Source organism: Atractosteus spatula, chromosome 2, assembly GCF_055471065.1.
Source record: "Atractosteus spatula isolate fAtrSpa1 chromosome 2, fAtrSpa1.hap1, whole genome shotgun sequence".
Taxonomy (NCBI): domain Eukaryota; kingdom Metazoa; phylum Chordata; class Actinopteri; order Semionotiformes; family Lepisosteidae; genus Atractosteus; species Atractosteus spatula.
This window is the reverse complement of record NC_142707.1, coordinates 32,475,082-32,496,921: the sequence shown is the minus strand read 5'-3', so window position 1 is coordinate 32,496,921 and position 21,840 is coordinate 32,475,082. Positions and strand designations below refer to the sequence as shown.

At 37.4% G+C, this 21,840-nt stretch overlaps 2 protein-coding genes across 4 annotated transcripts; one reads left to right on the top strand and one right to left on the bottom strand.

Moving 5' to 3' along the window:
• Positions 1-1,994: 1,994 nt before the first annotated feature.
• rmnd1 (required for meiotic nuclear division 1 homolog) lies at positions 1,995-16,567 on the bottom strand. Of its 2 annotated transcripts, XM_088939304.1 has the most exons (12): positions 16,442-16,567; positions 15,035-15,494; positions 14,702-14,810; positions 13,793-13,868; positions 13,238-13,277; positions 12,515-12,615; positions 11,329-11,435; positions 9,408-9,472; positions 5,042-5,118; positions 4,126-4,246; positions 2,612-2,728; positions 1,995-2,172 (listed from the first exon to the last, which is right to left on the bottom strand). In XM_088939304.1, exons 2-12 carry the CDS (start codon positions 15,485-15,487, stop codon positions 2,140-2,142), a joined length of 1,299 nt encoding a protein of 432 aa, XP_088795430.1. In that variant the 5' UTR covers positions 15,488-15,494; positions 16,442-16,567; the 3' UTR covers positions 1,995-2,139. The 2 variants fall into 2 exon arrangements, with proteins under 2 accessions (XP_088795430.1, XP_088795438.1); XM_088939312.1 differs by lacking the exons at positions 12,515-12,615; positions 13,238-13,277 and having other exon boundaries at positions 16,442-16,558.
• A 35-nt stretch (positions 16,568-16,602) lies between these two features.
• On the top strand, positions 16,603-21,478 carry dcph1 (damage control phosphatase 1). Of its 2 annotated transcripts, none has more exons than XM_088939296.1 (5): positions 16,603-16,688; positions 17,254-17,359; positions 17,705-17,946; positions 18,927-19,092; positions 19,594-21,478. In XM_088939296.1, exons 1-5 carry the CDS (start codon positions 16,630-16,632, stop codon positions 20,368-20,370), a joined length of 1,350 nt encoding a protein of 449 aa, XP_088795422.1. In that variant the 5' UTR covers positions 16,603-16,629; the 3' UTR covers positions 20,371-21,478. The 2 variants fall into 2 exon arrangements, with proteins under 2 accessions (XP_088795422.1, XP_088795425.1); XM_088939299.1 differs by having other exon boundaries at positions 16,616-16,688; positions 19,634-19,704.
• Positions 21,479-21,840: the final 362 nt, after the last annotated feature.

Sequence of the window (21,840 nt, the reverse complement as noted above, 5' to 3'; positions counted from 1 at the left end):
CTACAGCATCATGCTGTGATATTTGCCAAAATATGTGCTGTGCCCTGTTGCTACTGGAGCATTCCACACCAGCTTCCTTCCATATCTCATTAAGGCAGAGCGCTGTTGTACTGAGAAGAGGTGTTAGCAAGGCTGTCACCTGACCGGTAAATTGGCCAGGAGAGTTATGGAATTAAAGTGCTTATTAAAACAAAGGGAAAATAGAACATTCAAGACCAGCTGAACACTCTTTAAGTATAAAAGGTACATCAACAAATATATATCAAGAAGCAGGAAGTAGTGGAAGTTTCTCCACAGCCATTAAGGCAAAAAAATAAAGAAAGGTATGAAATGAAACTGAAAGTCTTCGCAAAAACATATTTCATTTCTCCACCTTGATGTTACCGTGATATACATTTTCCATGGCTATTTTTACCTACTTAATTGTATTCTGCTATTTCTGTTATCCATGCTGTTACACAGATTTCATGGGGATATCCTGGCATATTTCACTCATATGCATCACTGTGGGGTTTGAATACTAGCATATAAAGATGGGAGGACAGCTTTAGCTCTGCTTAGCAGATAATGTGCGTAGTTGTTCCTGCTTCTGCACAAATGAGGTAGTTAACGAACCCCTGTGACTGCAAATGAAAATATGTGATTTAGACGTTTAGAAGGTTTCATGTAAGGGCAACTGCACATCAGTAGTGAACAACTGAAAGTACATGGGGCAACTGCGTGTCTGAGACGGGACAAGGTTAGTTTCTAATGGGGGTAACAGAAGACAAAGGTGAAGCTGAAAGAATTGAGATGTAATTACACACAGGTGCACAGAACAGATCCCCTTATGAGGGCTCTATGTAACCTATCTTTCACCAGAAAAACGTTTGCCTTATTATGGTGCACTAATCATCTGACATTAGTGGTTTGCGATTGTGTAAACGCACTTTGTGAACAACAACAATAATAATATTAAATAGATCCCATGTATTTTGTGTGTAGTGCTCAGCTTATCAGTTCTTGCACGGGAGACAAAGCCAAACTTATTAATAACACGGAATGGAATTTCAAATCAAGAGGGTTCTTCACAGGGTTCATGAGTATCGCCTCATTGTTGTACTAGTGCCGAGACGGCCATGGACATTTCATTAAAGACTGTTCTCAGACTCCTGGCACCAACTGATACAGTGATCCCATTCTTTACCTAGCAGCAGGTATATCACTTTGCAACTCACAACTGGCAGCCCACTGAAGTTCAGCAGGTGTGAGCCTGGCCAGTACCTGGATGGGAGACCTCCTGGGAAAAACTAAGGTTGCTGCTAGAAGAGGTGTTAGTGGGGCCCGGATGGGGGGGTTTACCCTGTGGTCTGTGTGGGTCCTAATGCTTCAGTATAGTATAGATGGGGACACTATACTGTAAAAAGGTGAAGTCCTTCTGACGAGATGTAAAAACCAAGATCCTGACTCTCTGTAATCATAAAAAATCCCATGATGTTTCTCAAAAAGAGTAGTGGTGTTACCCCGGTGTCCTGAACCATTTTGACCCCTGGCCTTTACAAATCATGGCCTCCTATCAATTCCCATCTATGAATTGGCTTCATCACTCTGTTCTCCTCTCCAGTGATAGCTGATGTGTGGTGAGCATTCTGGCGCACTATGGCTGCGTCGCATCATCCAGGTGGGGCTGTACCTGGTGGTGGAGGGGAGCTGTAAAGTGGAGTGTCTAGAAAAGCTACATAAGTGTAACAATAATCATCATCATCATCATCATCATCTAGGCATTGTGGAGGTTAACAACACATTCTGAATTTCTTTGACACACTGTCCTTCTGGCAATTACTTTGAAATTGTTATAAATGTTTTTCTTAATGCAATGATCTTGAATAAAATTGAGTTTCAAAATGCACTGGTAGTGGCTTGATCTAATTAAGGTCTCCTTTGTTCATTAAAATCTCTAAAGAAAAACCTTCAACAATGCCTAAAACTGTAGAAATGAATTAAATAAGACATACTTTTAGAATTTTCCTCTTTAATGTAAAGCACATGTAACTGACATGTAAAACCATGCGATCTTACTGGTTCACAGTTTACTTTCTATCATTTCACACTGATAATTTTATTTCAGGTATAGAACACATGACAGTACAGCATTACCAATCAGAAGACCACTCTGGCAAGTTCAAACATCACCTAAAACAAATGAAAGAAATTATATAAGAAATCTTGTCACTGGATCATGACACTCATTTTGTTGTGTTTTTAATAAGTAGAAGGATTAAAGTACAGCTGCACAAGGCTGTAGATCACATTTGTGTTAAACCTGAATTCTAACCCTAAACAACTATGCACAGAAATCATGATTCAGGACAAACAGAGGTAACTGCAAAATGTGAGGAAATACTGCTCCTAGGCCCGATGAAAACGAACAAAAACCTGATATCTACAGTGTCAGTTGTATATTTAGGTATGAAACTATTAATACAAATGACAGGTTAATACAGTTATTTGTCTGTGAAAACTAGAACATGCTTCGATGCGTTATTTTTTACGGCTATGATCACAAAGCAGAATGCAGTGCCCACATATTGTTTCACAATCATTTGTAAGTGCCCGTTTTGGCAACTCTCACCTCAATCGTGATCAGAATTACGATCATCCACTCCAGACGCAGGCCGTGTTTCTCACTCAGGTGGTTCCTCATGAGATCAGTCAGCTCAGTGCAGTGCTGCAGCTTCTCATTCATCACCTGGAAGCGACACGGAGACATCACTGTTGACCACACTTGTTCACTAAGACCATGCCAAAACAGGAACATCTCACAGAACACATAGGCGGGCACCTGCAGCTCCAGAACACACAATTAACCTCTAGAAAGTTGCAGTTGCACTATTTCACCTAAAAACCTTTCAGGGAGGCCTGACTAAAAGGTGTGAAGTCATAATCCCACAGATGGGAGTGTCACACTACTGGCTCCTCAGCCAAGCACAGGCACCCAAAGTCTGAGCCTGCAGTTGCTCCTGTACTGTTCAGGATTACTATTGCAACAACACATCATCATTTGGGTAAGAATAACCTCTCTCAAGGGGATTTATAAGACATTAATATGTGTTATTTCAGGCATAAATGGAATCAGGGGAAAATGCTGCTGAATTCCAATCACATTTGAGTTTGGCACCTTTCTTATGAAAAATATCAAATAAAACAAACATAGAATTACGTCATCTAATTCAAATGTTACCAGCCACAGACCTGCATATTTCATCCTTGCTACTGTATTTTTAGTGCACTGCATTCTTAGAGATGCACTGTGGAAGGAGCCATGGATCCACCAAGTGATATACAACTTAATTAGAAGACATAAAACCACCAGCCATATCACCCTGAACCTCACATCTTGGATCATACTGAAGATAAGCAGGTGTGAGCCTGGTCAGTACCTGGATAAGAGACCTGGGAAAAACTAAGGTTGCTGCTGGAAGAGGTGTTAGTGGAACCAGCAGGTGGTGCTTACCATGTGATCTGTGTGGGTTCTAATGCCCCAGATAAGCGACGGGGACACTGTACTGTAAAAAGGCGCCGTCTCTCTGTGGGCATTAAAAATCCCAGGGCTTTGCTTGAAAAGAGTAGGGGGTAGATGTTACCCTGGCACTCTGGCCAGATTTCCCATTGGCCTTTACCAATCATGGCCTCCTAATAATCCCCATCTATGAACTGGCTTCATCACTGTGTTCTCCTCCCCACTGATGTGGTGAGTGTACTGGTGCACTACGGCTGCCGTCACATCATCCAGGTGGGTTCTGCAAAATGGTGGTGGTGGAGGGGAGTCTTTGAGTGGAATGTCTAGAAAAATGCTACATAAGTGTAAGGAATTATTATTACACAGTTTATAGAATATATAAAGACAACAGTGATGACCAGTGACATGCTGTTCTGGTAGTGTGCTTGCAATGATATAATTTTAAATGTGGTTTAAATTATTTTTTAAAATGCAAGGAAGGGATTTAACGAGCCATATGAAAACTCTGCCACAAGTATGTTTTCATCAGTAGCATTCTGTTTACCCTGTGTGTTTCAAAGCCAAAGTCCCAGTTCTAAAGAACTAAAGTTCTAAAGAATTCCTTCACATGATACATATTCCACTACCTTGACTCTGCGGTTGATGCTAAGGAACTGACAAGTCTTGTCATAGAGCTGTTCAAGGTTTTCTCGGTCCCAGTAGAAATCAGGGGTGATAAGCAGATCAGAGCTCAGGTTAATACGGTGCCTACAAGCAAAACAAACAAAATACAATACCAAACATAGACGCATTTCTGTACCCACAAATAGTACTTAATAGTCTGAAACTGTCCTTTCCCACTTTGCGTCATATTTCAAGGATACTGTATCTTCACTCACAATTCTGTCAACCTTTTAGCATGCTGAATTTGATACGGCATCAGAAAGCTGAAAGGGGCCACTTTGAATATTTAACATGACACATTGCCCACTGAATTTGCAGGTTAGCCTTGGTTACACCATGTTCTTTGTTGAAGGTTCCAGGTGTTATTATCACCGCACTACTGTGATTTTATCATACTGCAAATCTTTCTGAGGGAACGCACAGGAGCAATTCCTTATTCCAATAATAGGAATAGAAATGTTACACAAATAAGCAGTTTAAAATAGCATAAGTGGGTTGTAACATTCAATCAGAGTGACTTAAAACTGAAGGATATGATTTATGGATCATATTTATGATGGTGGATTTATTTATTATAAATAGAAGGAATACATAGAAACCATTTATTCAAAAGATGAGTAATCTCTCAAGCATTTAGTCTAGTTTCTAAGAAGGCTGTCCATCTAATCAGTCAATTGAAGTCACTTTGTAATCCAGTGTCAACTCTACAGAATAATTTTTATTTCAGATATTCATTGCGAATGTGTGTGTATATTAGGGATTCTAACAATTTCAGAAATAAAAGATGGCAAAAGAGGAAAAATAACACTTTTCACTGTATACAATACACTGGCAACACAAGCGAACATCAGTCATCTAAAGACAATAAAAATACTTTACCTTAGTGCAAACAGTTCTCCGATTTTTTGCATGACTTCTGCCCGAGAAAGTTTGACCCTTTTTCCCGATTTCAACATCTGTTTTTAACATACAAATAGACAGTGAAATTGACCATGTGTGCTGTGAATATATGTACTGCCCTGCAGCAGAAAGACATGGGCCAGAGCACACAAGTGGAAACATGTGAAAGTGCATTCGAACAGGGGGCACGTTTTACACAATAGGTTGTGGGAGTATGGAACAGGAACATTGTTGTTGAAGTGGAAACCATGTCTTCTTTTAAGTAATAGCCAGCAGAGATCCCTAAATCACTAAGCTGCTAAGTGGGAAATGGGTCAAGTGAGCCAAATGGCCTTACATCATTTGTAACTTTTCTCATATTCTAAAGATATGAAATGACATATTTATTTTAAGACAGTTAAAACAAGCACAGTGGGACAGTTTTATCAGAAAACCTGAGGTCTGTGATAAAAAAAAAATATAGTTTTAAATATCACTTGATACGGTGCTTTTGACACTGTCGACGTTACAAGTTACAATACTTTTAAATATTTTTTGTAAGCACCGAGCTGAATTGCAGTTATTTAAAATTAGTGCAACAGATATACTTGACTGCACCGTCTTGGGTTAAAAGAGAGCGGTTTCTTTTAAGGGCGTAAAAAGAGCCAGAGTTAAGTCTGGACATCCCCTATGTAAAACGAGGCATACCCCGGGATCACTGAAGTGCAACAGAGCAGAGCACTGCACAGAAATTCACCTCGAGAGTAGTGAATTCAAGTACCTGCAATAATGAGCACTTCAGTGGAGAGCTGCGATACTTTCACTCTGCTGTCTCATACACTTTAAGGGTTGCAGAAATCCCAAGTTTCACAGAATGATGTGGTAGCTGGTGAAATGTATTTGCACAATTACTGTCCTGACCTCATGGTACATACTCTTTCTTACTAGCTGTGCTGTAGACCAAATGCAGTACAATATTTAGAGACAGATTTTGCATCTTTATTTTCTATTTCACTTTGGAGAGCTGGTATCTTTAAAAAAAAGAATAAAAACAATCCCATTTAAAACCCCATGTTTTATTCTGCTGCTGTCCTCTTTCCTTTTCTATGGTTCCTAAAACCAATCCTCAATGTAAAGAACAACTTAATTACTATTTACATTAGAATTTCAATGGTTTACATTGGTGTGGTCAAAAGGTATGCAAATAAATGTAAAAGCAGTAAATGGGCTGACAGAAGAGCAGCATTCTTTCTCTGACCTGACGCCTAATTTCATTCAAATTGTCCCTGCAGGGTCTCCCATGTGGCCCAACCAGTAAAGGACCTGAGTGCAGGTTGAGCTCTGAGATCGCAGGTTTGAGCTTGGGTCACGCCACAGGCTGACTCTGACCCAGATTCTCCAGAAGCAGCACACACTCAGCTGAACCCACCAAGAGCAGGGCGGGATTCGTCAGTTAGAGTTCCTTTGTCTCTTGACGAAACAGCAACAACTGTGGCCTCCCCCTTGAAGGCACAGAGTGTTGTCGATGTACTGAACCCCCGGTACAGGGTTGTGGAGCCTATGATGTATCAAAAGACGAGTGGTTTAATGGTTGGTGTGTCTGTGGAGTCTGCCTATACTTTCTCATTCTCCCCTGTGTGCGGCTGCAGGGTTTGTAGCTGGGAGCCACAACATGCAAAACTCCCAGAGTGGGTGGGTATAACAAAACAAACTGATGTTTCAAAATTTATAACGGAAACAAGACAAAGTATTGTCTCTGTATTTAGAATTTGTTTCTCCCCCTGACTTCGCCTGCTGTACGGTGTCAAACCCCTAGAGAATCACAAAGAAATTAATTATTTTTTTCCTAGAATCACAAAGAGGGACTCTCTAACATGAGTTTGTTAATCAAGCAAATGTAGACTATTTGATAGACTATTCGCCTGTCATTTGTGTGTTAATATCCCTTCAAACAAAATCAAATTTCTAGCTAGAAGCCTCTTACAACAAAAATCAGACACATTTAGATCCTCTATAACTAGTATATCCAAATGTTTTGTTCCAAAAAACTTTGATAATTAGTTCAATATACAACCAACTGCAAAAAAATACAGTATATATCTTTGAAACACAATGTTCTTGATTTGAACCACCAACCACACATAAAACTGTTTAAGCTGGTGTGGGAAGTTGTCCTCCTTCAGTGGAGTGGGTAACAGTCATGGAATAATGTCTAGCCCTAGGTTACAGAAGCCCGTCTCGGCTGGGGAAACCTTCCACCTCTGCAGGAGAGCGCTGGAACCTAGCAACCAGTTCTGGTTCCCATGGTGATCATTTTTCGCCTAACTGAAAAAAAAAAATTGAAGCAACATTTTGGATTCACTGGGATCCCTTCACTGTAGCGCTGGCTCTAAAGTATCATAGGCACTAAGCAATAGTGCTGTATTAACATACTGGCTTGTTAATATATTTTTAAAAAAAGCAAAACCAAATAAAAACTACCAAAAGAACTGGATTCAGCAAACTCTTAATTTTTTTCTCCCAAGGCTCAATGTTACGCAAGATTTCTTTCAGAAATAAAAACGTTTACAAATGAAATGGGACACTCAGCCTATATACAGTAGTTCATTTTGTTATTTAGGAAATAACTGATCCTAGCATCTCATTCTGTCTTTTTTTGGGGAGAAGCCAGGGCATCAGCTTCAATACCATGGCTTAGTAGCTTACTCTAGGCCTCTATAACCTTCTGTGTAAAAAATACCTTCTGTTCTCAATTTTAAATTTACTGTACTGTTGTTTGCCCTTATGCTCTTCAGGTAAATTTTGCAATGATTCTAAAGAGGAACACTGTATTTATCTTTCTGTGCCTTTAAGGATTTTGACTACTTGAATTTGGTTGCCTCATAGTATTCTTTGTTTAAAATTAAAAAGCCATGGTCTAAAAAAAAATTGTAGGATACTCCTTTAAACCTAGGACTGTATTTGGTTGTTCCATTTTGGAATGATTCCAGAACTGCAATATATTTTATTGTATTGCCATGACCAAAATATACACAGAAAATCTTACTAATGTATTGTATGTTTCTAACATAACATCTCTTGATTTAAGATCTATACTTTTAACTACATAATACAGCTTTCTGTTTATTTTTAATATTATTTCCCTTCCATTCAGCATCTAGAAGATGAAAATGATGTATCTAAATAAACTCCAGTATTTTTCCTAACTAAACTCTTTAAACTTCTCGATTCCTATTTTCTTTAGAACGACAGCATGTTTTTAAGTGTCAATTTTAAAAACTGTGTTCACAAAGCAGATTTAAGAAAAGATTGTGGTGATTTTTATGTTAAAATGTGCTAGTTATTACAGTTAAAATGTTGATAATAAGCAGTACAACATGAATATTTTATTTTATAATAGTGGAAACATGACTGCATACGTTAAGGGGTTCCCAACACATTCCCAGATTATGGGCTAAACTGACAACTCAGAAATGATCAGGCCCCTGGTACGTATTGCTTACTGTGGAGGGGTGCTGGGTACTACCCAGCTTTGTTAAGTGAATGTTAGTCATGACAGACCTCCCAGGACTCCAGCTGGAAACCAAACTGGGAGTAGACACACCTGACAATATGTAGTGTTTCATGGTGCTCTTTCAGTCTGATAGGCTGGCACAAGGATAACTTCAGCTTTGTCTGCCCCCCAAATCATATATTTAGAATTGCCAGTTCTTTTATATGATATAATGATCCATAGAGTCATCAATTTTATCTTTACATCTTAGCTCTCAGTAACATCCCACTTGGTATTGGAAGAGAGTGAGAATCAGGATGTGCAGATGAATTCCTCTGACATGCCAAGCCATTGAGCTGTTCATCTTTAGACACAATTTAAGATCTGCAGTGTCCTCAAAGGCATCACCTCACAAGCCTGCATGTACTCAGGAAGTTATAGGGGTCACTGCATTGCAGAGAGATGACCGAGTCCTGACCAGATAATCCCCACCCTACCTCTGACTGTGCTGCCACTGGGAGAATGCCACCTGTCACTTTTGAAGTGACCTCTGATCAAACCTGAAATGTCTAAATCACAGAGTCAAAACAGTGAGTCACAGTGTCTAAGAATGAATTCCTTTACTATGAGCTAATGAACGCCATGAGCTAATGAATCCACTTCTATGTTATTCTGCTTAATTCAGCATTATAATAAAGAACAGTGAATGCTCGTATCCCCGTAGGAATTTATGACATTACGGACAATCTGGATGAGATCACTGGATCTATCATTGCTAGCAAGCAAATGAGCTACATGGGGCAAATGGCTTCCTCGTGTTTATACTGTAAATCTTTTTAACGTTCTTATGTGTGTGGGTTTTCACCATCTTACCTCTGGAATTGACTGAATAGATTCCACAAAGTTATCCAGAGATACCTCCCAGATTGCCAACTTTACTGTAGTAAACAACAGACAAGTAAAGTCACATAAGTTACTTGAAACAAAAAAACTTAGGCACAAGCAGATACTTAAATCAGATAATTATTCTGATGAGCTCACTTTCATAGTTTGTGCATGCTTTATAATACATTCTTAGAATTACTTCACAGCTTCCACTTCAACTCAATTGTTGGTATTCAAGGTTAATAGCTAAATGGCCACTTTCTAGTATGATTATTTCTTTAATCAAATCAAAAACTGTGACTGTCAAGAAGGAAAAAGTTGAATATCAAAAGGCACAAATTGTTATTAAGCTATCACAGCTTTAAACTTAATATTTTCAAGCCCTTCAAAAGCAGCAGCTAAGAGCACCCAAAATCTAAAGAATGCATTTCCAATTTTCATGTCCTCTAGGGCAGCTGTTTCTGTATTTCTGTGATACAGTGGCTTAGCATCTCCATGGTAACAGTACCACTGAGCCACAAGAGATACCCAAGGACACCGACAGATTTGAACACCCCTAGGGTTAGGCCTAATTCCAAGCAAATCCATTAGGCAAAACAGACTGGAGCTGATGAAAATGGAGCCCCCAGGTGGAAATTCTGTGCACTCACCCCCTAATATAAAGTACTAGAAAAACACTGAACTGTGTTAAATAATAGGTGGTGTTAATTAAACTTCCCTAAAAAAACCCCAGCATCTATTTCATCCTGTTAGAGGACTAGATAAATAAAACACATTACTAGTCAAATACTGTTGCAAAAAAATAAATGCTAGAGTATACATTACTTGGCTTAATCTAGAAAAATGTACTGCATATCATATATATTATAGATATTACAGATACTGTAAGGTTCATAGGAATTCATGCACATCTAGAATGACTCTTGTCATGATTCAGAATACGAACGTGAAACCATTTTTTGAAAATCATAAAGTGGTATTTTTTTTTTAGTGCATCAACTTTAAAACACGCAAAGATCTGAATTTAACAATTGTGATGCATTTTAGGGGTAGTGCAGTGGTTCAGTGGTTAGCATTGTGGGCTTGCAGTGCAAATCTTGGGGGGCTATCTGCATGGAGTTTGTATGTTCATGTGGGTTTTCTGTGAGATCTCCATTTTCCTCCCACAGTCCAAACACATACAGTACTTTATTGGCCATATACAATTTCTTGCACTAGGAATTTGTCTTTTCACATACCCCAGCTTGATGACCTAACTTATCAGCTTGCTTGCTTAGTCTTTTATTTAACTCAACTTCAAGAGTACCATTTCCAACAACATCAGCCCATGGAACTTAATGGAGCCTCCATGCCACCTACTTGCCGTTATTTCTGACTAAACAGCTCTGAGTAGTTGATCATTTGAGGATGAACAGACACAGGTATGAATGACCTGGTATCGGATGCTCCCACAATGAGTGATTTCTCCTTCTGCAGAATAGCTTACATTTCAGAAAGTAGACCTGAATGAGGGCAGTTCTGAAATCAGAGACTGGTTCAGGGTTGATACCAATTACAAATCCCATTTAACCTTTTAAGAACCGAAAATGTATACAAGTGTGCTTCAAAAAGAAACCTGAAATCCATTAGCCTGTGATTAAGAACATAGCTAGAGCAAAAACCAGAAGAAACAGTGGTCCTGCAGGCCCAGGGCTGGGAACCACTGGCACGTGACAACAATGTACAAAGTAAATAAGTAACTTTGATCCTTATTTTCTGGGTAGGCAAGATGTTTGATCTGCTGCACATTAATAAGGTTAGAAAAAAAATGGTCCTTCAACTAGAGGAAGTTGAAAATGCACTTAAATGCAAAGAAGAGCAATAAGAAATCAAGATTCCAGTACTGGGAAAACAAATGAGTTTATCTTACCTGATAATGAGAGTGCATTGGAAAATGCAAACTTTTCCAAAACTACTTGTTCAAGATCTATCTCTGAGTTTAGCAAGATATTCCCATGATGCAACTTTGAGCTTCCTCTGAAAAAACAAGGACAGCGATATACAGCACAGGATATGAAAAAGAATGCTTTTACCTTAAAGGAATTTTTTATATCAAACACTGATTGAGTCAGTTTCAGAAGGAAAACTGAGTAAAACCTGTACTTTATAAGAGAGGACTAGATGAAGACTACATAGATTAAAGTAAAATATTTAATTATCTGAAGTGGCACCTAATGAACCACTACTCAAAAAAATTTCAAACATCTTAGGATTGTCTTCTAAAACGTGCAAGATGCATTGCTACAAAAGCAAATAAAGAAGTCCCTTATGTGAATTTGGTACCACTGAAAAGCAAACAAACCACAATACAGGTTATTGTGTATTTTGTTCACATTTTACCTGCCTTGTATGCTAGAGGCAGTACCAGCTGAAATTTCAAAAACTTTGTGAAACAAAGTAAAAACATGTACTAGAATTTTCTACATACTTTCCCAGATTTTTTACAGTCCGAATGCATCTCAACGGGTAAGATGAACCATATAATTAAAGTTCAAAAGGACACTTCCACATTTATTACAGTGACTTGCAAAAGTCTTCACAGTTGTCATATTTTGTTACTGTAAAGTAGTTTGCAATCATTTGCGACACTTTGAAGTAGCAATAAATATTAGCTATATACACAACCAACTCCACACAATTCAAAGCACAAAAACAAAAAGAAAACAGCAAACAGAATTAATATGAAACAAAAATTGAAAAGTTATGTATTTATTCCCTTTGCTGTGACATCTCACACAGTAAGGTGAGTGGCCACTGTCTGTGTGCAATAATAGTGGTTCTCAGGATCTCAGAATAAGTTATTACCTGAAATACAAGACATAAAGTATTTTTTCCATAGTATTGATCCTGAACTCCACACTAAGATACAGTGCATTCTAAAGTGAAGACATTAATTCACAGAAAACATAGGAAATACTTCTTATGTGTGAAGGTTTATTTTTTAAATAAAAAGATTGTATAGCTTGCACTTAATATATAGCACTCTGATATCAAAAAAGAAGAAAAAGACTTGTTTACTTTGTCTAATTGAATTAGAAGAAGATATTAAAACCTACTCCCCAATTGTGTAGTTGATCTCTTCATTCTCCCAGTGAACTAGTGCTACTTCGTATGGCTGGATCTCATGATTCTCCAGGATTCTCATAACATGTTTCATCTAGGAAACAAGAACTACTGTTTTCAGGAGTCACATGTTAGGGTAAAAAAGAAACCCCTGATGACTCTACCAAAATAAACAATCGAAACGTATTCTATATTGACTGTGGCCTTCTAGCAAGAATGAAGTACTTACAATTTAGCTATGTATAGTTTGACTTTGCTTTAGTATATTACATTTAAATCTTAAAAATCCTGAAAAACATCCGGGGGCACCTTAAAAATCCAAGCAGGCAAGTTATGAAACCAAATGTTAAACAAGACAACTTAACAAATTCTACACTGTTATGAACATGGAAAATGAAACTCAATGACATATGTTCAAAATAAAACAAGGTGTATGCTCTTAAACCTGGAATAGTGTTTCTCTCATAAGAAACAAATGCAAGTGTCTTCATACAAAATATGACGTTGTCCTCTGTGCAGACTGGATTGTTCCGTTCATTTTCAAAATAAAACGGATGTAACCAAATTGATCATCCCAGTGAACAAAATGGGTCAAGTAAACAACAATTATCAATCTTTTAGTGGCCTTTTGATCAGCTTCACCAAAAAAATTGATAAAGGAACAACAACGATTGCATCAGTAATCAGGTGTCTCTAAGGCTTCTCATCATACACACCGTCTTATCTTCCACATTCCAGAAGACGACAGAGCCCTCCCTGTGCCAGAAGAAATATACTCATTGTCAGCAATGGATTCCATGGAAATGCAGGGCTTCATTACAACATAAGTGCCAGAAAAAATACACAAAAATTCAGCTTCAATAACACAGCTGGGCAGTTTGTTCTAGACCCCCATGAAAGAAGTAAAGAAATGCTTTATGATTTCAATCCTAAATGCACATCTTCTCGGCTTCCTCATGTCTTAGTTTCAATATCAATCCTGGGGTAGATCCTTACAAATGACTGCTTCTTTGAACTAAAACAACAATGCAACCAAAGCTGTACACAATATTCTAAATAAGATCTTACCAATGCATTGAATAATTTTAACCTGGCTTTCTTTGACCATTTATTCATTAGTGACTGTGAAGATAGGGTGCACCTATCTGATCAGGCAAGCATATTACGTATAGAATGTAGCAGGGACCTCTCTCTCAGCCATATCAGGCAACATTTCTGTTGCAAAGGAAAGCATGCCTCCTTGAAAATCTGTTTGCAAAAGTTCTACTTACCTGAAGAAAAAGATCATTGCTTGGTCATTTGGTTTTGAAGCCATTTCTGTACCAACAACTAGGACATTTGCAGCATCTAGGATAAATATTAAGAAAGATGGAAACATATACAACAAAATGAACATTAAAGAAACAAGCCTGTAATTTTTTACCTATAAATGTTATACAATGAAAATACACAGTGCTTGCAATGCAACTTTTACTGCACAACCCCCTGTATCAGAATGCTAAGATTTTAAGATGATCCCCATTTTAACTCCATATAAAATAATCACTTTAATTCACATGACTTGTTGACAGGTAGATTTTGCATCGTGATTATATAGAATTCTATCTTTTTTGATGAAAGGAAGCAGATATTGGAAAAGAATGTTTGTGACACGAACACAACCTTCAAAAGATTCTGAGTTGTATCTGAGTTGACGAAAACAAGGATGATACACATTTAAAAAAAATCACATGTGCATTTAAATGTATTTTTAAAACCTGTGTTAAAAAACACTTCCCATTACAACATCTAAGTAAGACTGTCCAAGCAACAGCTAATGTCAGAACTGAATTATACTGAGACCTTTGAATTTAAAACAGCTGTCAACAGCAGTATCAAGCAACATGCACAGTAAAAACCTTTAAAAATTGTGAATCAGAGGGAAGCACAGTTTGAACCTTGCTCTTTAAAAAAAGAAAGATACAGTGGATACTGTGCACGATGTATTAAACATATTAATCTTTTACATTATCTCATCTGCATAAAACACCATTTTTAACACAATATGTGAACACCTTTCACTCCAAACATAGAGGAAAATAGCAAAATGGTTGTACAATTAATTTTGACAGCAAGGCACTGTCAGTCACTCCAGGAATTTGGTCTAAAAGACTAATATGTCTATTGCTCTAAAAACGTACCTCTCGGCAAGTCTGTAATTTCAGCATATCCATGGGATATCAGGTCATGGCACAATGTCGGCAAGTGATACTGGTCAGCTGTTGCATAAGCAATGCACTGCATCACACCCTGTGCAGAAATCAAAATAAGAAAGTCCATTACAGTTATGAGTGATTTTTCAGAACTTGAATGAAAACGAAATAAATCAGTGCACTTTGAGAGAAAAAAAGTGTATTTTGACATGATACTGCAAACATTCATGAATTGGGATTCAATGCATTTTGCAGAGGACTGCATTCCCTCCCTGTCTGAGGCCTAGGTCAATGTCAGATGTCAGGACCTGAGACAGGTACCTTGTCTTCCTGTGGGGGCTGGTTGGTTCTGGATGGCTGTTTGGTCCTTGGTCCCTTGGGTGGCCTTTTTCCAGGCAGGCCTCCCTGTTTTGTTATAGGGCTGGTGGCGGTAGTCGAGAGAATCCGCATCTGCATTCTCAGGGGGAAAGGGAATGCTTCCCGTGTATTCGAAACACCAACGAAGAGGTTCCCATAAGTAAAAACACTACTTGATTGCAAACTGCAGTTAATGTAAATACTGGAATAACGACTGTGGTTATTGTTTTTCTTGAAAGAATTTAAAATAATTCCCTCACTTAGGGGTGTCTTGTTGAAGCTCAAGGGACTTTGCCGACTCGCCGGCCGTCCAATGAAAAGATTTGCGGTGCGGCTGGCCGAGAGGAACCTACTGAAATGCCTGTTTTCAGGAAACTGCTGGAGCCTCCGCAGAATTCCGGAGAGCCGTAGAACCATTGTTTACCTACATGGAAGGGGAAGAGCGTGGGAACAAGAATTGTACGATTCCGTCCGCAGAAAAAAAAGGCAGCATTGTAAAGGACTATGATTGTAAAATGGTTCACAAACTTTTTTTCTCCACCTATTCCTGGAAGAAATTGATTGAAGCAGTTAGATGATCTGTTCTTGTTGATGTTAGTGTTACAGTACCTATAGAAATGTAGTACTATAGTGCTTGACCACAATATCTTTTAATAGAACGAAGTGCAGTGGTTACAGATCAATTATAGCTGTTGTAGTACTGGGTTACCTTTTAATTTATCCGGGATACTTCACGTTATATCTGTAGCTGCTAACACTGCCTGTATACATTGTTTCATATCGCAATCACATGACGCAAGATAACGTGATAAACCGGGAATCAAATTGAAATAACGTCACGGTCAACAAAAACAAGTGGGATCGATATTTAAAACAAGCGAATGTCAGCTCATCTGAATATGAATAACATGATTTACAGGAAAGAAAACAGTTTAGTATGAACACCGATTGTTCAGAAATGACATCGATTTCACGCTAAATAACGTTACGGTCATAATGATCATGACATTAATGATATATTTTTTGTTATCAGAAACGATTATACATTTGTTGATACATATTTTTAATCCAGAAAGCAATGCATATTATTTATTTGTAAGTAAGCACTGCGAGAGGCCCCTTCACATTTTCTCAGAAGAATTACCTCATCCAGCCACTCTGACCTTGAATCATACATATTTCCAGTGCTTCTAAAACAGAATAAATGCTATTACTACGCAGTTCTTACTACATTTCAAGCTGCAACTATGCTCTATGCTATCCTTCGAAAACGTGAAGAGCTCATTCATACATTTCAAAACCTCTCATTTTAAATTACCTTTACAATTAACTTACAGTTAACATAAATACTTCATTGTTTGGGAAAAATACCTGTTAATTCCCCAAAGTAATATAAAAGATTGGCTGACACAACGTTTTAGAAGATACTTTCGGAGCTGCATTCCCAGTTTTTTAAAAAGACTTCATAACTCGTCCAGTATTTCTTCGGGTTGCTCAATAGTGATCATGATAAATAAAGTTGAATTTGAATTTCAACCTGACACTTCCTGGTTGTAAAGATGGCAGCGCAAGCCACGCTCAGAACGTTTCCAGATTGCCTTTCCGCCAAGTATACGGGGTTTGTTGCAATATAGTCTTGGTGTCAGAGAATATGCACATCTTTAAAATAATGTGATTAAAAAATCTATGTTTAACTGTGGATATTTTAATACCGTCACCGTACCTTGTAGCTTATTTAAGTAGGATTCTGGGCTGTAACGTGATTATGTAATCTATGTTATGTGTAGCTACAAGTGTCTGTTTTTTATTTTTTTAATGAGCCTTGATAGGCTTGTTTGGAGTAAACAGGTTATGTACAATAACACAATATTTGTTGCATATATTACATCGTGAAAGGAAATTGGATTGCTAAAGCTGTTTCTGATCTTCCTATAATTAAACATTGCAGTACGTTCATAGTTTAATAATTTCGATTCAGTGTTTTCAGTAGTTAAGGATCCAGATTGGATTTGTTTATGAATTTGTCATTAATGTTATTCTGATAACAATTGCATGGTATCTTTATAACAATGAAAGTAACAGTGATACTATACCACTCTCACGTGGCTCATCACACTACCTTTTTGTATTAATCTAGAAGTCCAGTTAATTCATGCAAAATTATTTATCTGTTTTTAATACAGATCGTTCGCGTATTTGACAGTAAAGGACAGGTTGCCAAAAATTCTGACCAAGGTTATTGACACCATACATCGGTATAAAAACAAGTTTTTTGAGGAGCATGGGGAGGTGAGTTAGTTGACCCTTCAATTCTTATGATTGCAGTAGGGTATATTTATTCAGGATTATGTTTTTCATACTTATGAGTGAACAGTTACTCTTCGGATAAGATTACCTGCATTCATTATCTAATATTCACTATAGAAGTTGGATATTGTTTTAATCTGCTAAAAGATTAAGAATGGTGTGAAAGCTTTAAAGGTCGTTTTGTACTGTGGCATCAGATTTTTGTCATCTTGTTAACAATAATTATGGCAATTCTTACTGTGTTTAGTGCTGGATTTTGAAAGCTCTTAACACATAAGTAGTTGAGGAATATTTTTATTTATTAATGCACCATTACTTCTGTTTTAGGAGGGTTTAGAAGCAGAAAAGAAGGCAATCTCCCTCCTGTCCAAATTAAAAAATGAGCTGCAGACGGACAAGCCAATTCTAGCCCTAACTGATGGACTGGTGGACATGGACATGTGGAACCAGTACCTGGAGAGACAGCAGTCATTGCTGGATGACAATGTGCCGCCAAGTTGGTTTAAGTCCCCTTGGCTGTATGTAGAGTGCTATATGTACCGGAGGATTCAGGAAGCACAGTGCCTTAAGTATGTTTCCCTTTTCTGTAGTGTCAGCTAATTTAATTGGAAACTTCTGTTGTGTGTAGCCTAGTCAGATTTTGTACATTATGCTTCGGTAACAGCACAACACTTAAGTGCAAGTAGCTTTCTAATAATGTATAGATGAATATCGTTTATAATCTTACAGTTGATTTGCAGTTTTACTTAAAGGTTCAATAAATGAAATTTATTGAAATTCCTGCTTTGTGCCTGAAAGGGCAGATGAATAAAACACATTGGACAAGAATGCTGCTTGCCTAAATTACTTAAATTAAAACTGAAGTTAATCTAAGTATCCATTGAGATCTTTGCATTGGGGATTACTTTTATTTGCCCACCATTCTTTAAGTGTTTTCCTAGGCTATTCATTAAGCAAAGTGTGGTATGTGTTGCTACAGAATGTGTATATTTATTCCATTTTTGCAAATAATACATAGAAAGGAATAGGTGTTGTAATGGCTTCTTTGTAATTTAACCTGTATCAGAAACAGGCTTATTTATATATATAGCTATTTTAATATAATTATTCAGGTTTTATTTCAAGCATTTAAGTTTTCCACCCATAAGGCTGATATTGTATTATTGTTTTAAGTACTAATCATCTGAAAATGTTAAAAATACAGAATGTCTTCCAAATATATCTGTATTCCAAGAAACATATTCATTGTTTTAATTCAATGCATTTATTTAGAACATTTTATTATGGTAAGGCCAAACAGCAAGATACATATACAAAATACACATTATTGCTATTCGAATGGATGTTTGTCAATATTAACATCTTAATTTGAGGATTTATCATAAAATTGGACTATATAGAAGAATAAGAGAGTAAGTAGAAGTTATGTAGGCTGCCTAAACAGTGGGAATTATAAAATAACTTTTTTCGAAGACTTTGAAATCATTGTAGACAATTTTCATTTTTGTGAACAGATGTTGCTAACAAACTAACACGACTTTTTTTTCAGTCCTCCAGTTAGTGATTTTGATGTGTTTGAGGAAGGAAAGACTCAAAGCTTCTTTGAATCTCAACAAGCTAGTTTGATTCTTTGCACATATCTCCAAGGTCTGCATAAAGACCTGACAGATTTGTCTGAGGAGCAGCTGAGAGAGCACTTCATTAAACTGCTACAGGTAGGTTTGTTCTTAAATGCAAAACTAATGCATTGTTTTAGGAACAGTATTTGCCTCTTAATTATTTATGATGCTGTTTAAATTTAATAGAATTATTTCTGGTGAGGTCGGAATTTTTAAGTTTTTGATACAACTGGGCTTTAAAAAGAATTTAATCTAGAGTTCCGTGCAGCATTGTTAATATCTAATAAAACGGTCGTTCATTTACTAATACAAATCTCAGAGCCTGAATATTGTAATATTGGGTTGCTATTATCACACTTGCTTAATAAAGCATATAAGATTTAACAGATTGTGAGTGCCATAATGCTGAAGTTTTAGGAGACGATGTTATTCTGTCACAATCTGAAAAAATAGTTACATAGTATTTTATTAGGTTGTAGTATATTATTTGTATACTGTAATATGTGTAGTTATGACTAAATTATTAGAAAGTTCTACTGGGACTGCGTCCTTAAGAATATTTATCTGACGATCATCATTATGTTCTTTGATTTGTAGGTGTCCCTATGGGGTAACAGATGTGACCTCTCAATTTCAGCTGGGCAGGAGAATTCACAGAAGTCTAATCCGATTGATTCTCTAGAAAGTCTGAAAGCTTTCATCCTAGTTGATGAGTCCACCAAGATTTGGACTACCTTGCTGAACAACAAGCTAACCGGAAGGCCTGCAGGATCATCTAGAAGAGTTGACCTTGTCTTGGACAATGCTGGCTTCGAGCTCATCACTGATCTAGTCTTAGCTGACTTCCTTGTGGCCTCCGGCCTTGCCACTGAAATCCACTTCCACGGGAAGTATATGCCATGGTTTGTCTCTGACACGACAAAGAAGGATTTTGAATGGACACTAAGGCAGATGTTATCAGCCAGTCATTTGTGGATGTCTGTGTGTGGTGCTCGGTGGCAAGGCTACTTGAAGGAAGGCATCTGGTCTTACCAAGATCATCCTTTCTGGACTCTGCCTCACGAATTCTGTGACATGGCTGCAGATGCTCCAGAACTATATGCCGAACTGCAGAGAGCTGACTTAATCGTTTTCAAAGGGGATTTGAACTATAGGAAACTAACAGGCGACAGGAAGTGGGACTATGATGTCCCTTTTGAAACTGCATTAAGGGGATTTCACCCTGCTCCTCTGTGCAGCTTGAGAACTTTAAAAGCTGACGTGCAGGTTGGTCTACAAGCTGGCCAGGGGGAGAACTTGACTGCTGCAGACCCAGATTGGATGACTAGTGGAAAATATGCTATTATTCAGTTCTGTGGGCCTCACAGGGAGTAACTCTATTCACGACTGGTTGCCCAGAATGGTAGAATATTGAAAGGGGCATGAAATCGTGGGTTCATTTTTTGTTTATTCCTCTATTTAGGGTAAATAAAAGTAAAAAAACAGTCAGATATGTAATATGGCCATTGGAAACCATAACAATTTAAACTATATTTTTACCATGCAATTAATCAGTGTTTTACATGCTATCAGTAATGCACAAGGTCATATGATTTATTCTGTTTAGTTGGTACATTCTTGTGCAGCTAGTTCAAACGCCTTAGACATGTTTGAATAATTGCTCGCACCTTCAGTAACGGCACACACAAGTATCCCAAAATAATTTACTGTATCGGACAAATAGGTTATAAATTTACATTTTAAACTGTAATTCGTGTGAAAAAAATCTGAAAGGTGCCATTGTTAATTGTTACCGTTACTTTCATGCATGTTATCAGGTTGTGAGAAACTGGCAATATAAGGCATGGTGGGTACTTTGAGCTTCCACTGCAAGAAAAATGGGTCAGAACAGCAGTTAACCTTCATATTCAGTTCATGCCACTCTTGCATCCTGTATGATGATTATCATCAGCTACTTACATCATCTGGGTGGAGTACAGAATTGCAATGTACATCTGTTTCTTAGAACATGAATAGTAAAATAATATTGTTTACATGAAAGGCCTGAAGGAAATTCCTGCATATGAACCATGTGATTTTGTAATGGTTTTTCAGACAAAATGTAATATTTGGGACGAAAGCCTTATGACCATCTGAAAGAGAGCTACTGTTAAAGTTTTCTATCATTTTTCTACATAGCTGTATACCTTGAACCTTGCAGTTCACATACTGTATCCTGCAAATGTCATCATATTTTGTTTACAGACTTCAAATAATGAACTAATCCTTTTATTTCTGCAGGTTTTTTGCATGTACTGATGCATGCATTTATGTTTACAGATCTCTAATATTCCATTTGCATTTTGTAAGCTTTAATTGTGCAGGTTTCACTGGAGTTCAAATACCTCCACATCTGTTGTTTGTAATGTCAGACTTTTCAGTGATGGGACTGTGCTCTCTGGTAGCTATTTTTCTTCTCAATAATAAAAGCACTTTAATCTTTGCAAGCTGTTTTTATTGAGCATGAGTACTTATTGCCTACAGCTTAGGAGGTAATCGATAATTCTGAAACAGTACTTTTTTTTTTTAAAGTTTTGAGGCATTTGGGGTTTTGGCAGAAACTGGGAATTTCCTGTGTACAATTTTGAGCCAGAGAAAACTTCCTTTAGTTCTATTAACTGTTTAATTTCATTGTTCCCTCTGCATCCTGTGAATTTTTATCTAAGCAGCATTCTGCTTTTTCCATCCCACGATTCTCAGTATTTACAAAACCCTAGTTGCCATATTTGATTATTTCTGTACTAGAAAATCTGGAGTTCATTAAGGAAGGCATGATTTAAGCAGTGACCGGAGGACTACTGCATT

Bases quoted from the DNA above. Each gene is read 5' to 3' on its own strand.
- rmnd1 (XM_088939304.1), bottom strand. From the start codon at position 15,487: ATGGTTCTACGGCTCTCCGGAATTCTGCGGAGGCTCCAGCAGTTTCCT. The intron at 13,869-14,701 runs GTACGTTTTTAG...TATTTATCCTAG, and splicing joins AATTACAGACTTGCCGAGAG to ATGCTGCAAATGTCCTAGTT. The intron at 9,473-11,328 runs GTAAGATAAACT...TGTTTACTACAG, and splicing joins CAATGCACTCTCATTATCAG to TAAAGTTGGCAATCTGGGAG.
- dcph1 (XM_088939296.1), top strand. From the start codon at position 16,630: ATGGCAGCGCAAGCCACGCTCAGAACGTTTCCAGATTGCCTTTCCGCC. The intron at 16,689-17,253 runs GTTTGTTGCAAT...TTTTTAATACAG, and splicing joins CTTTCCGCCAAGTATACGGG to ATCGTTCGCGTATTTGACAG. The intron at 17,360-17,704 runs GTGAGTTAGTTG...CTTCTGTTTTAG, and splicing joins TTTTTGAGGAGCATGGGGAG to GAGGGTTTAGAAGCAGAAAA.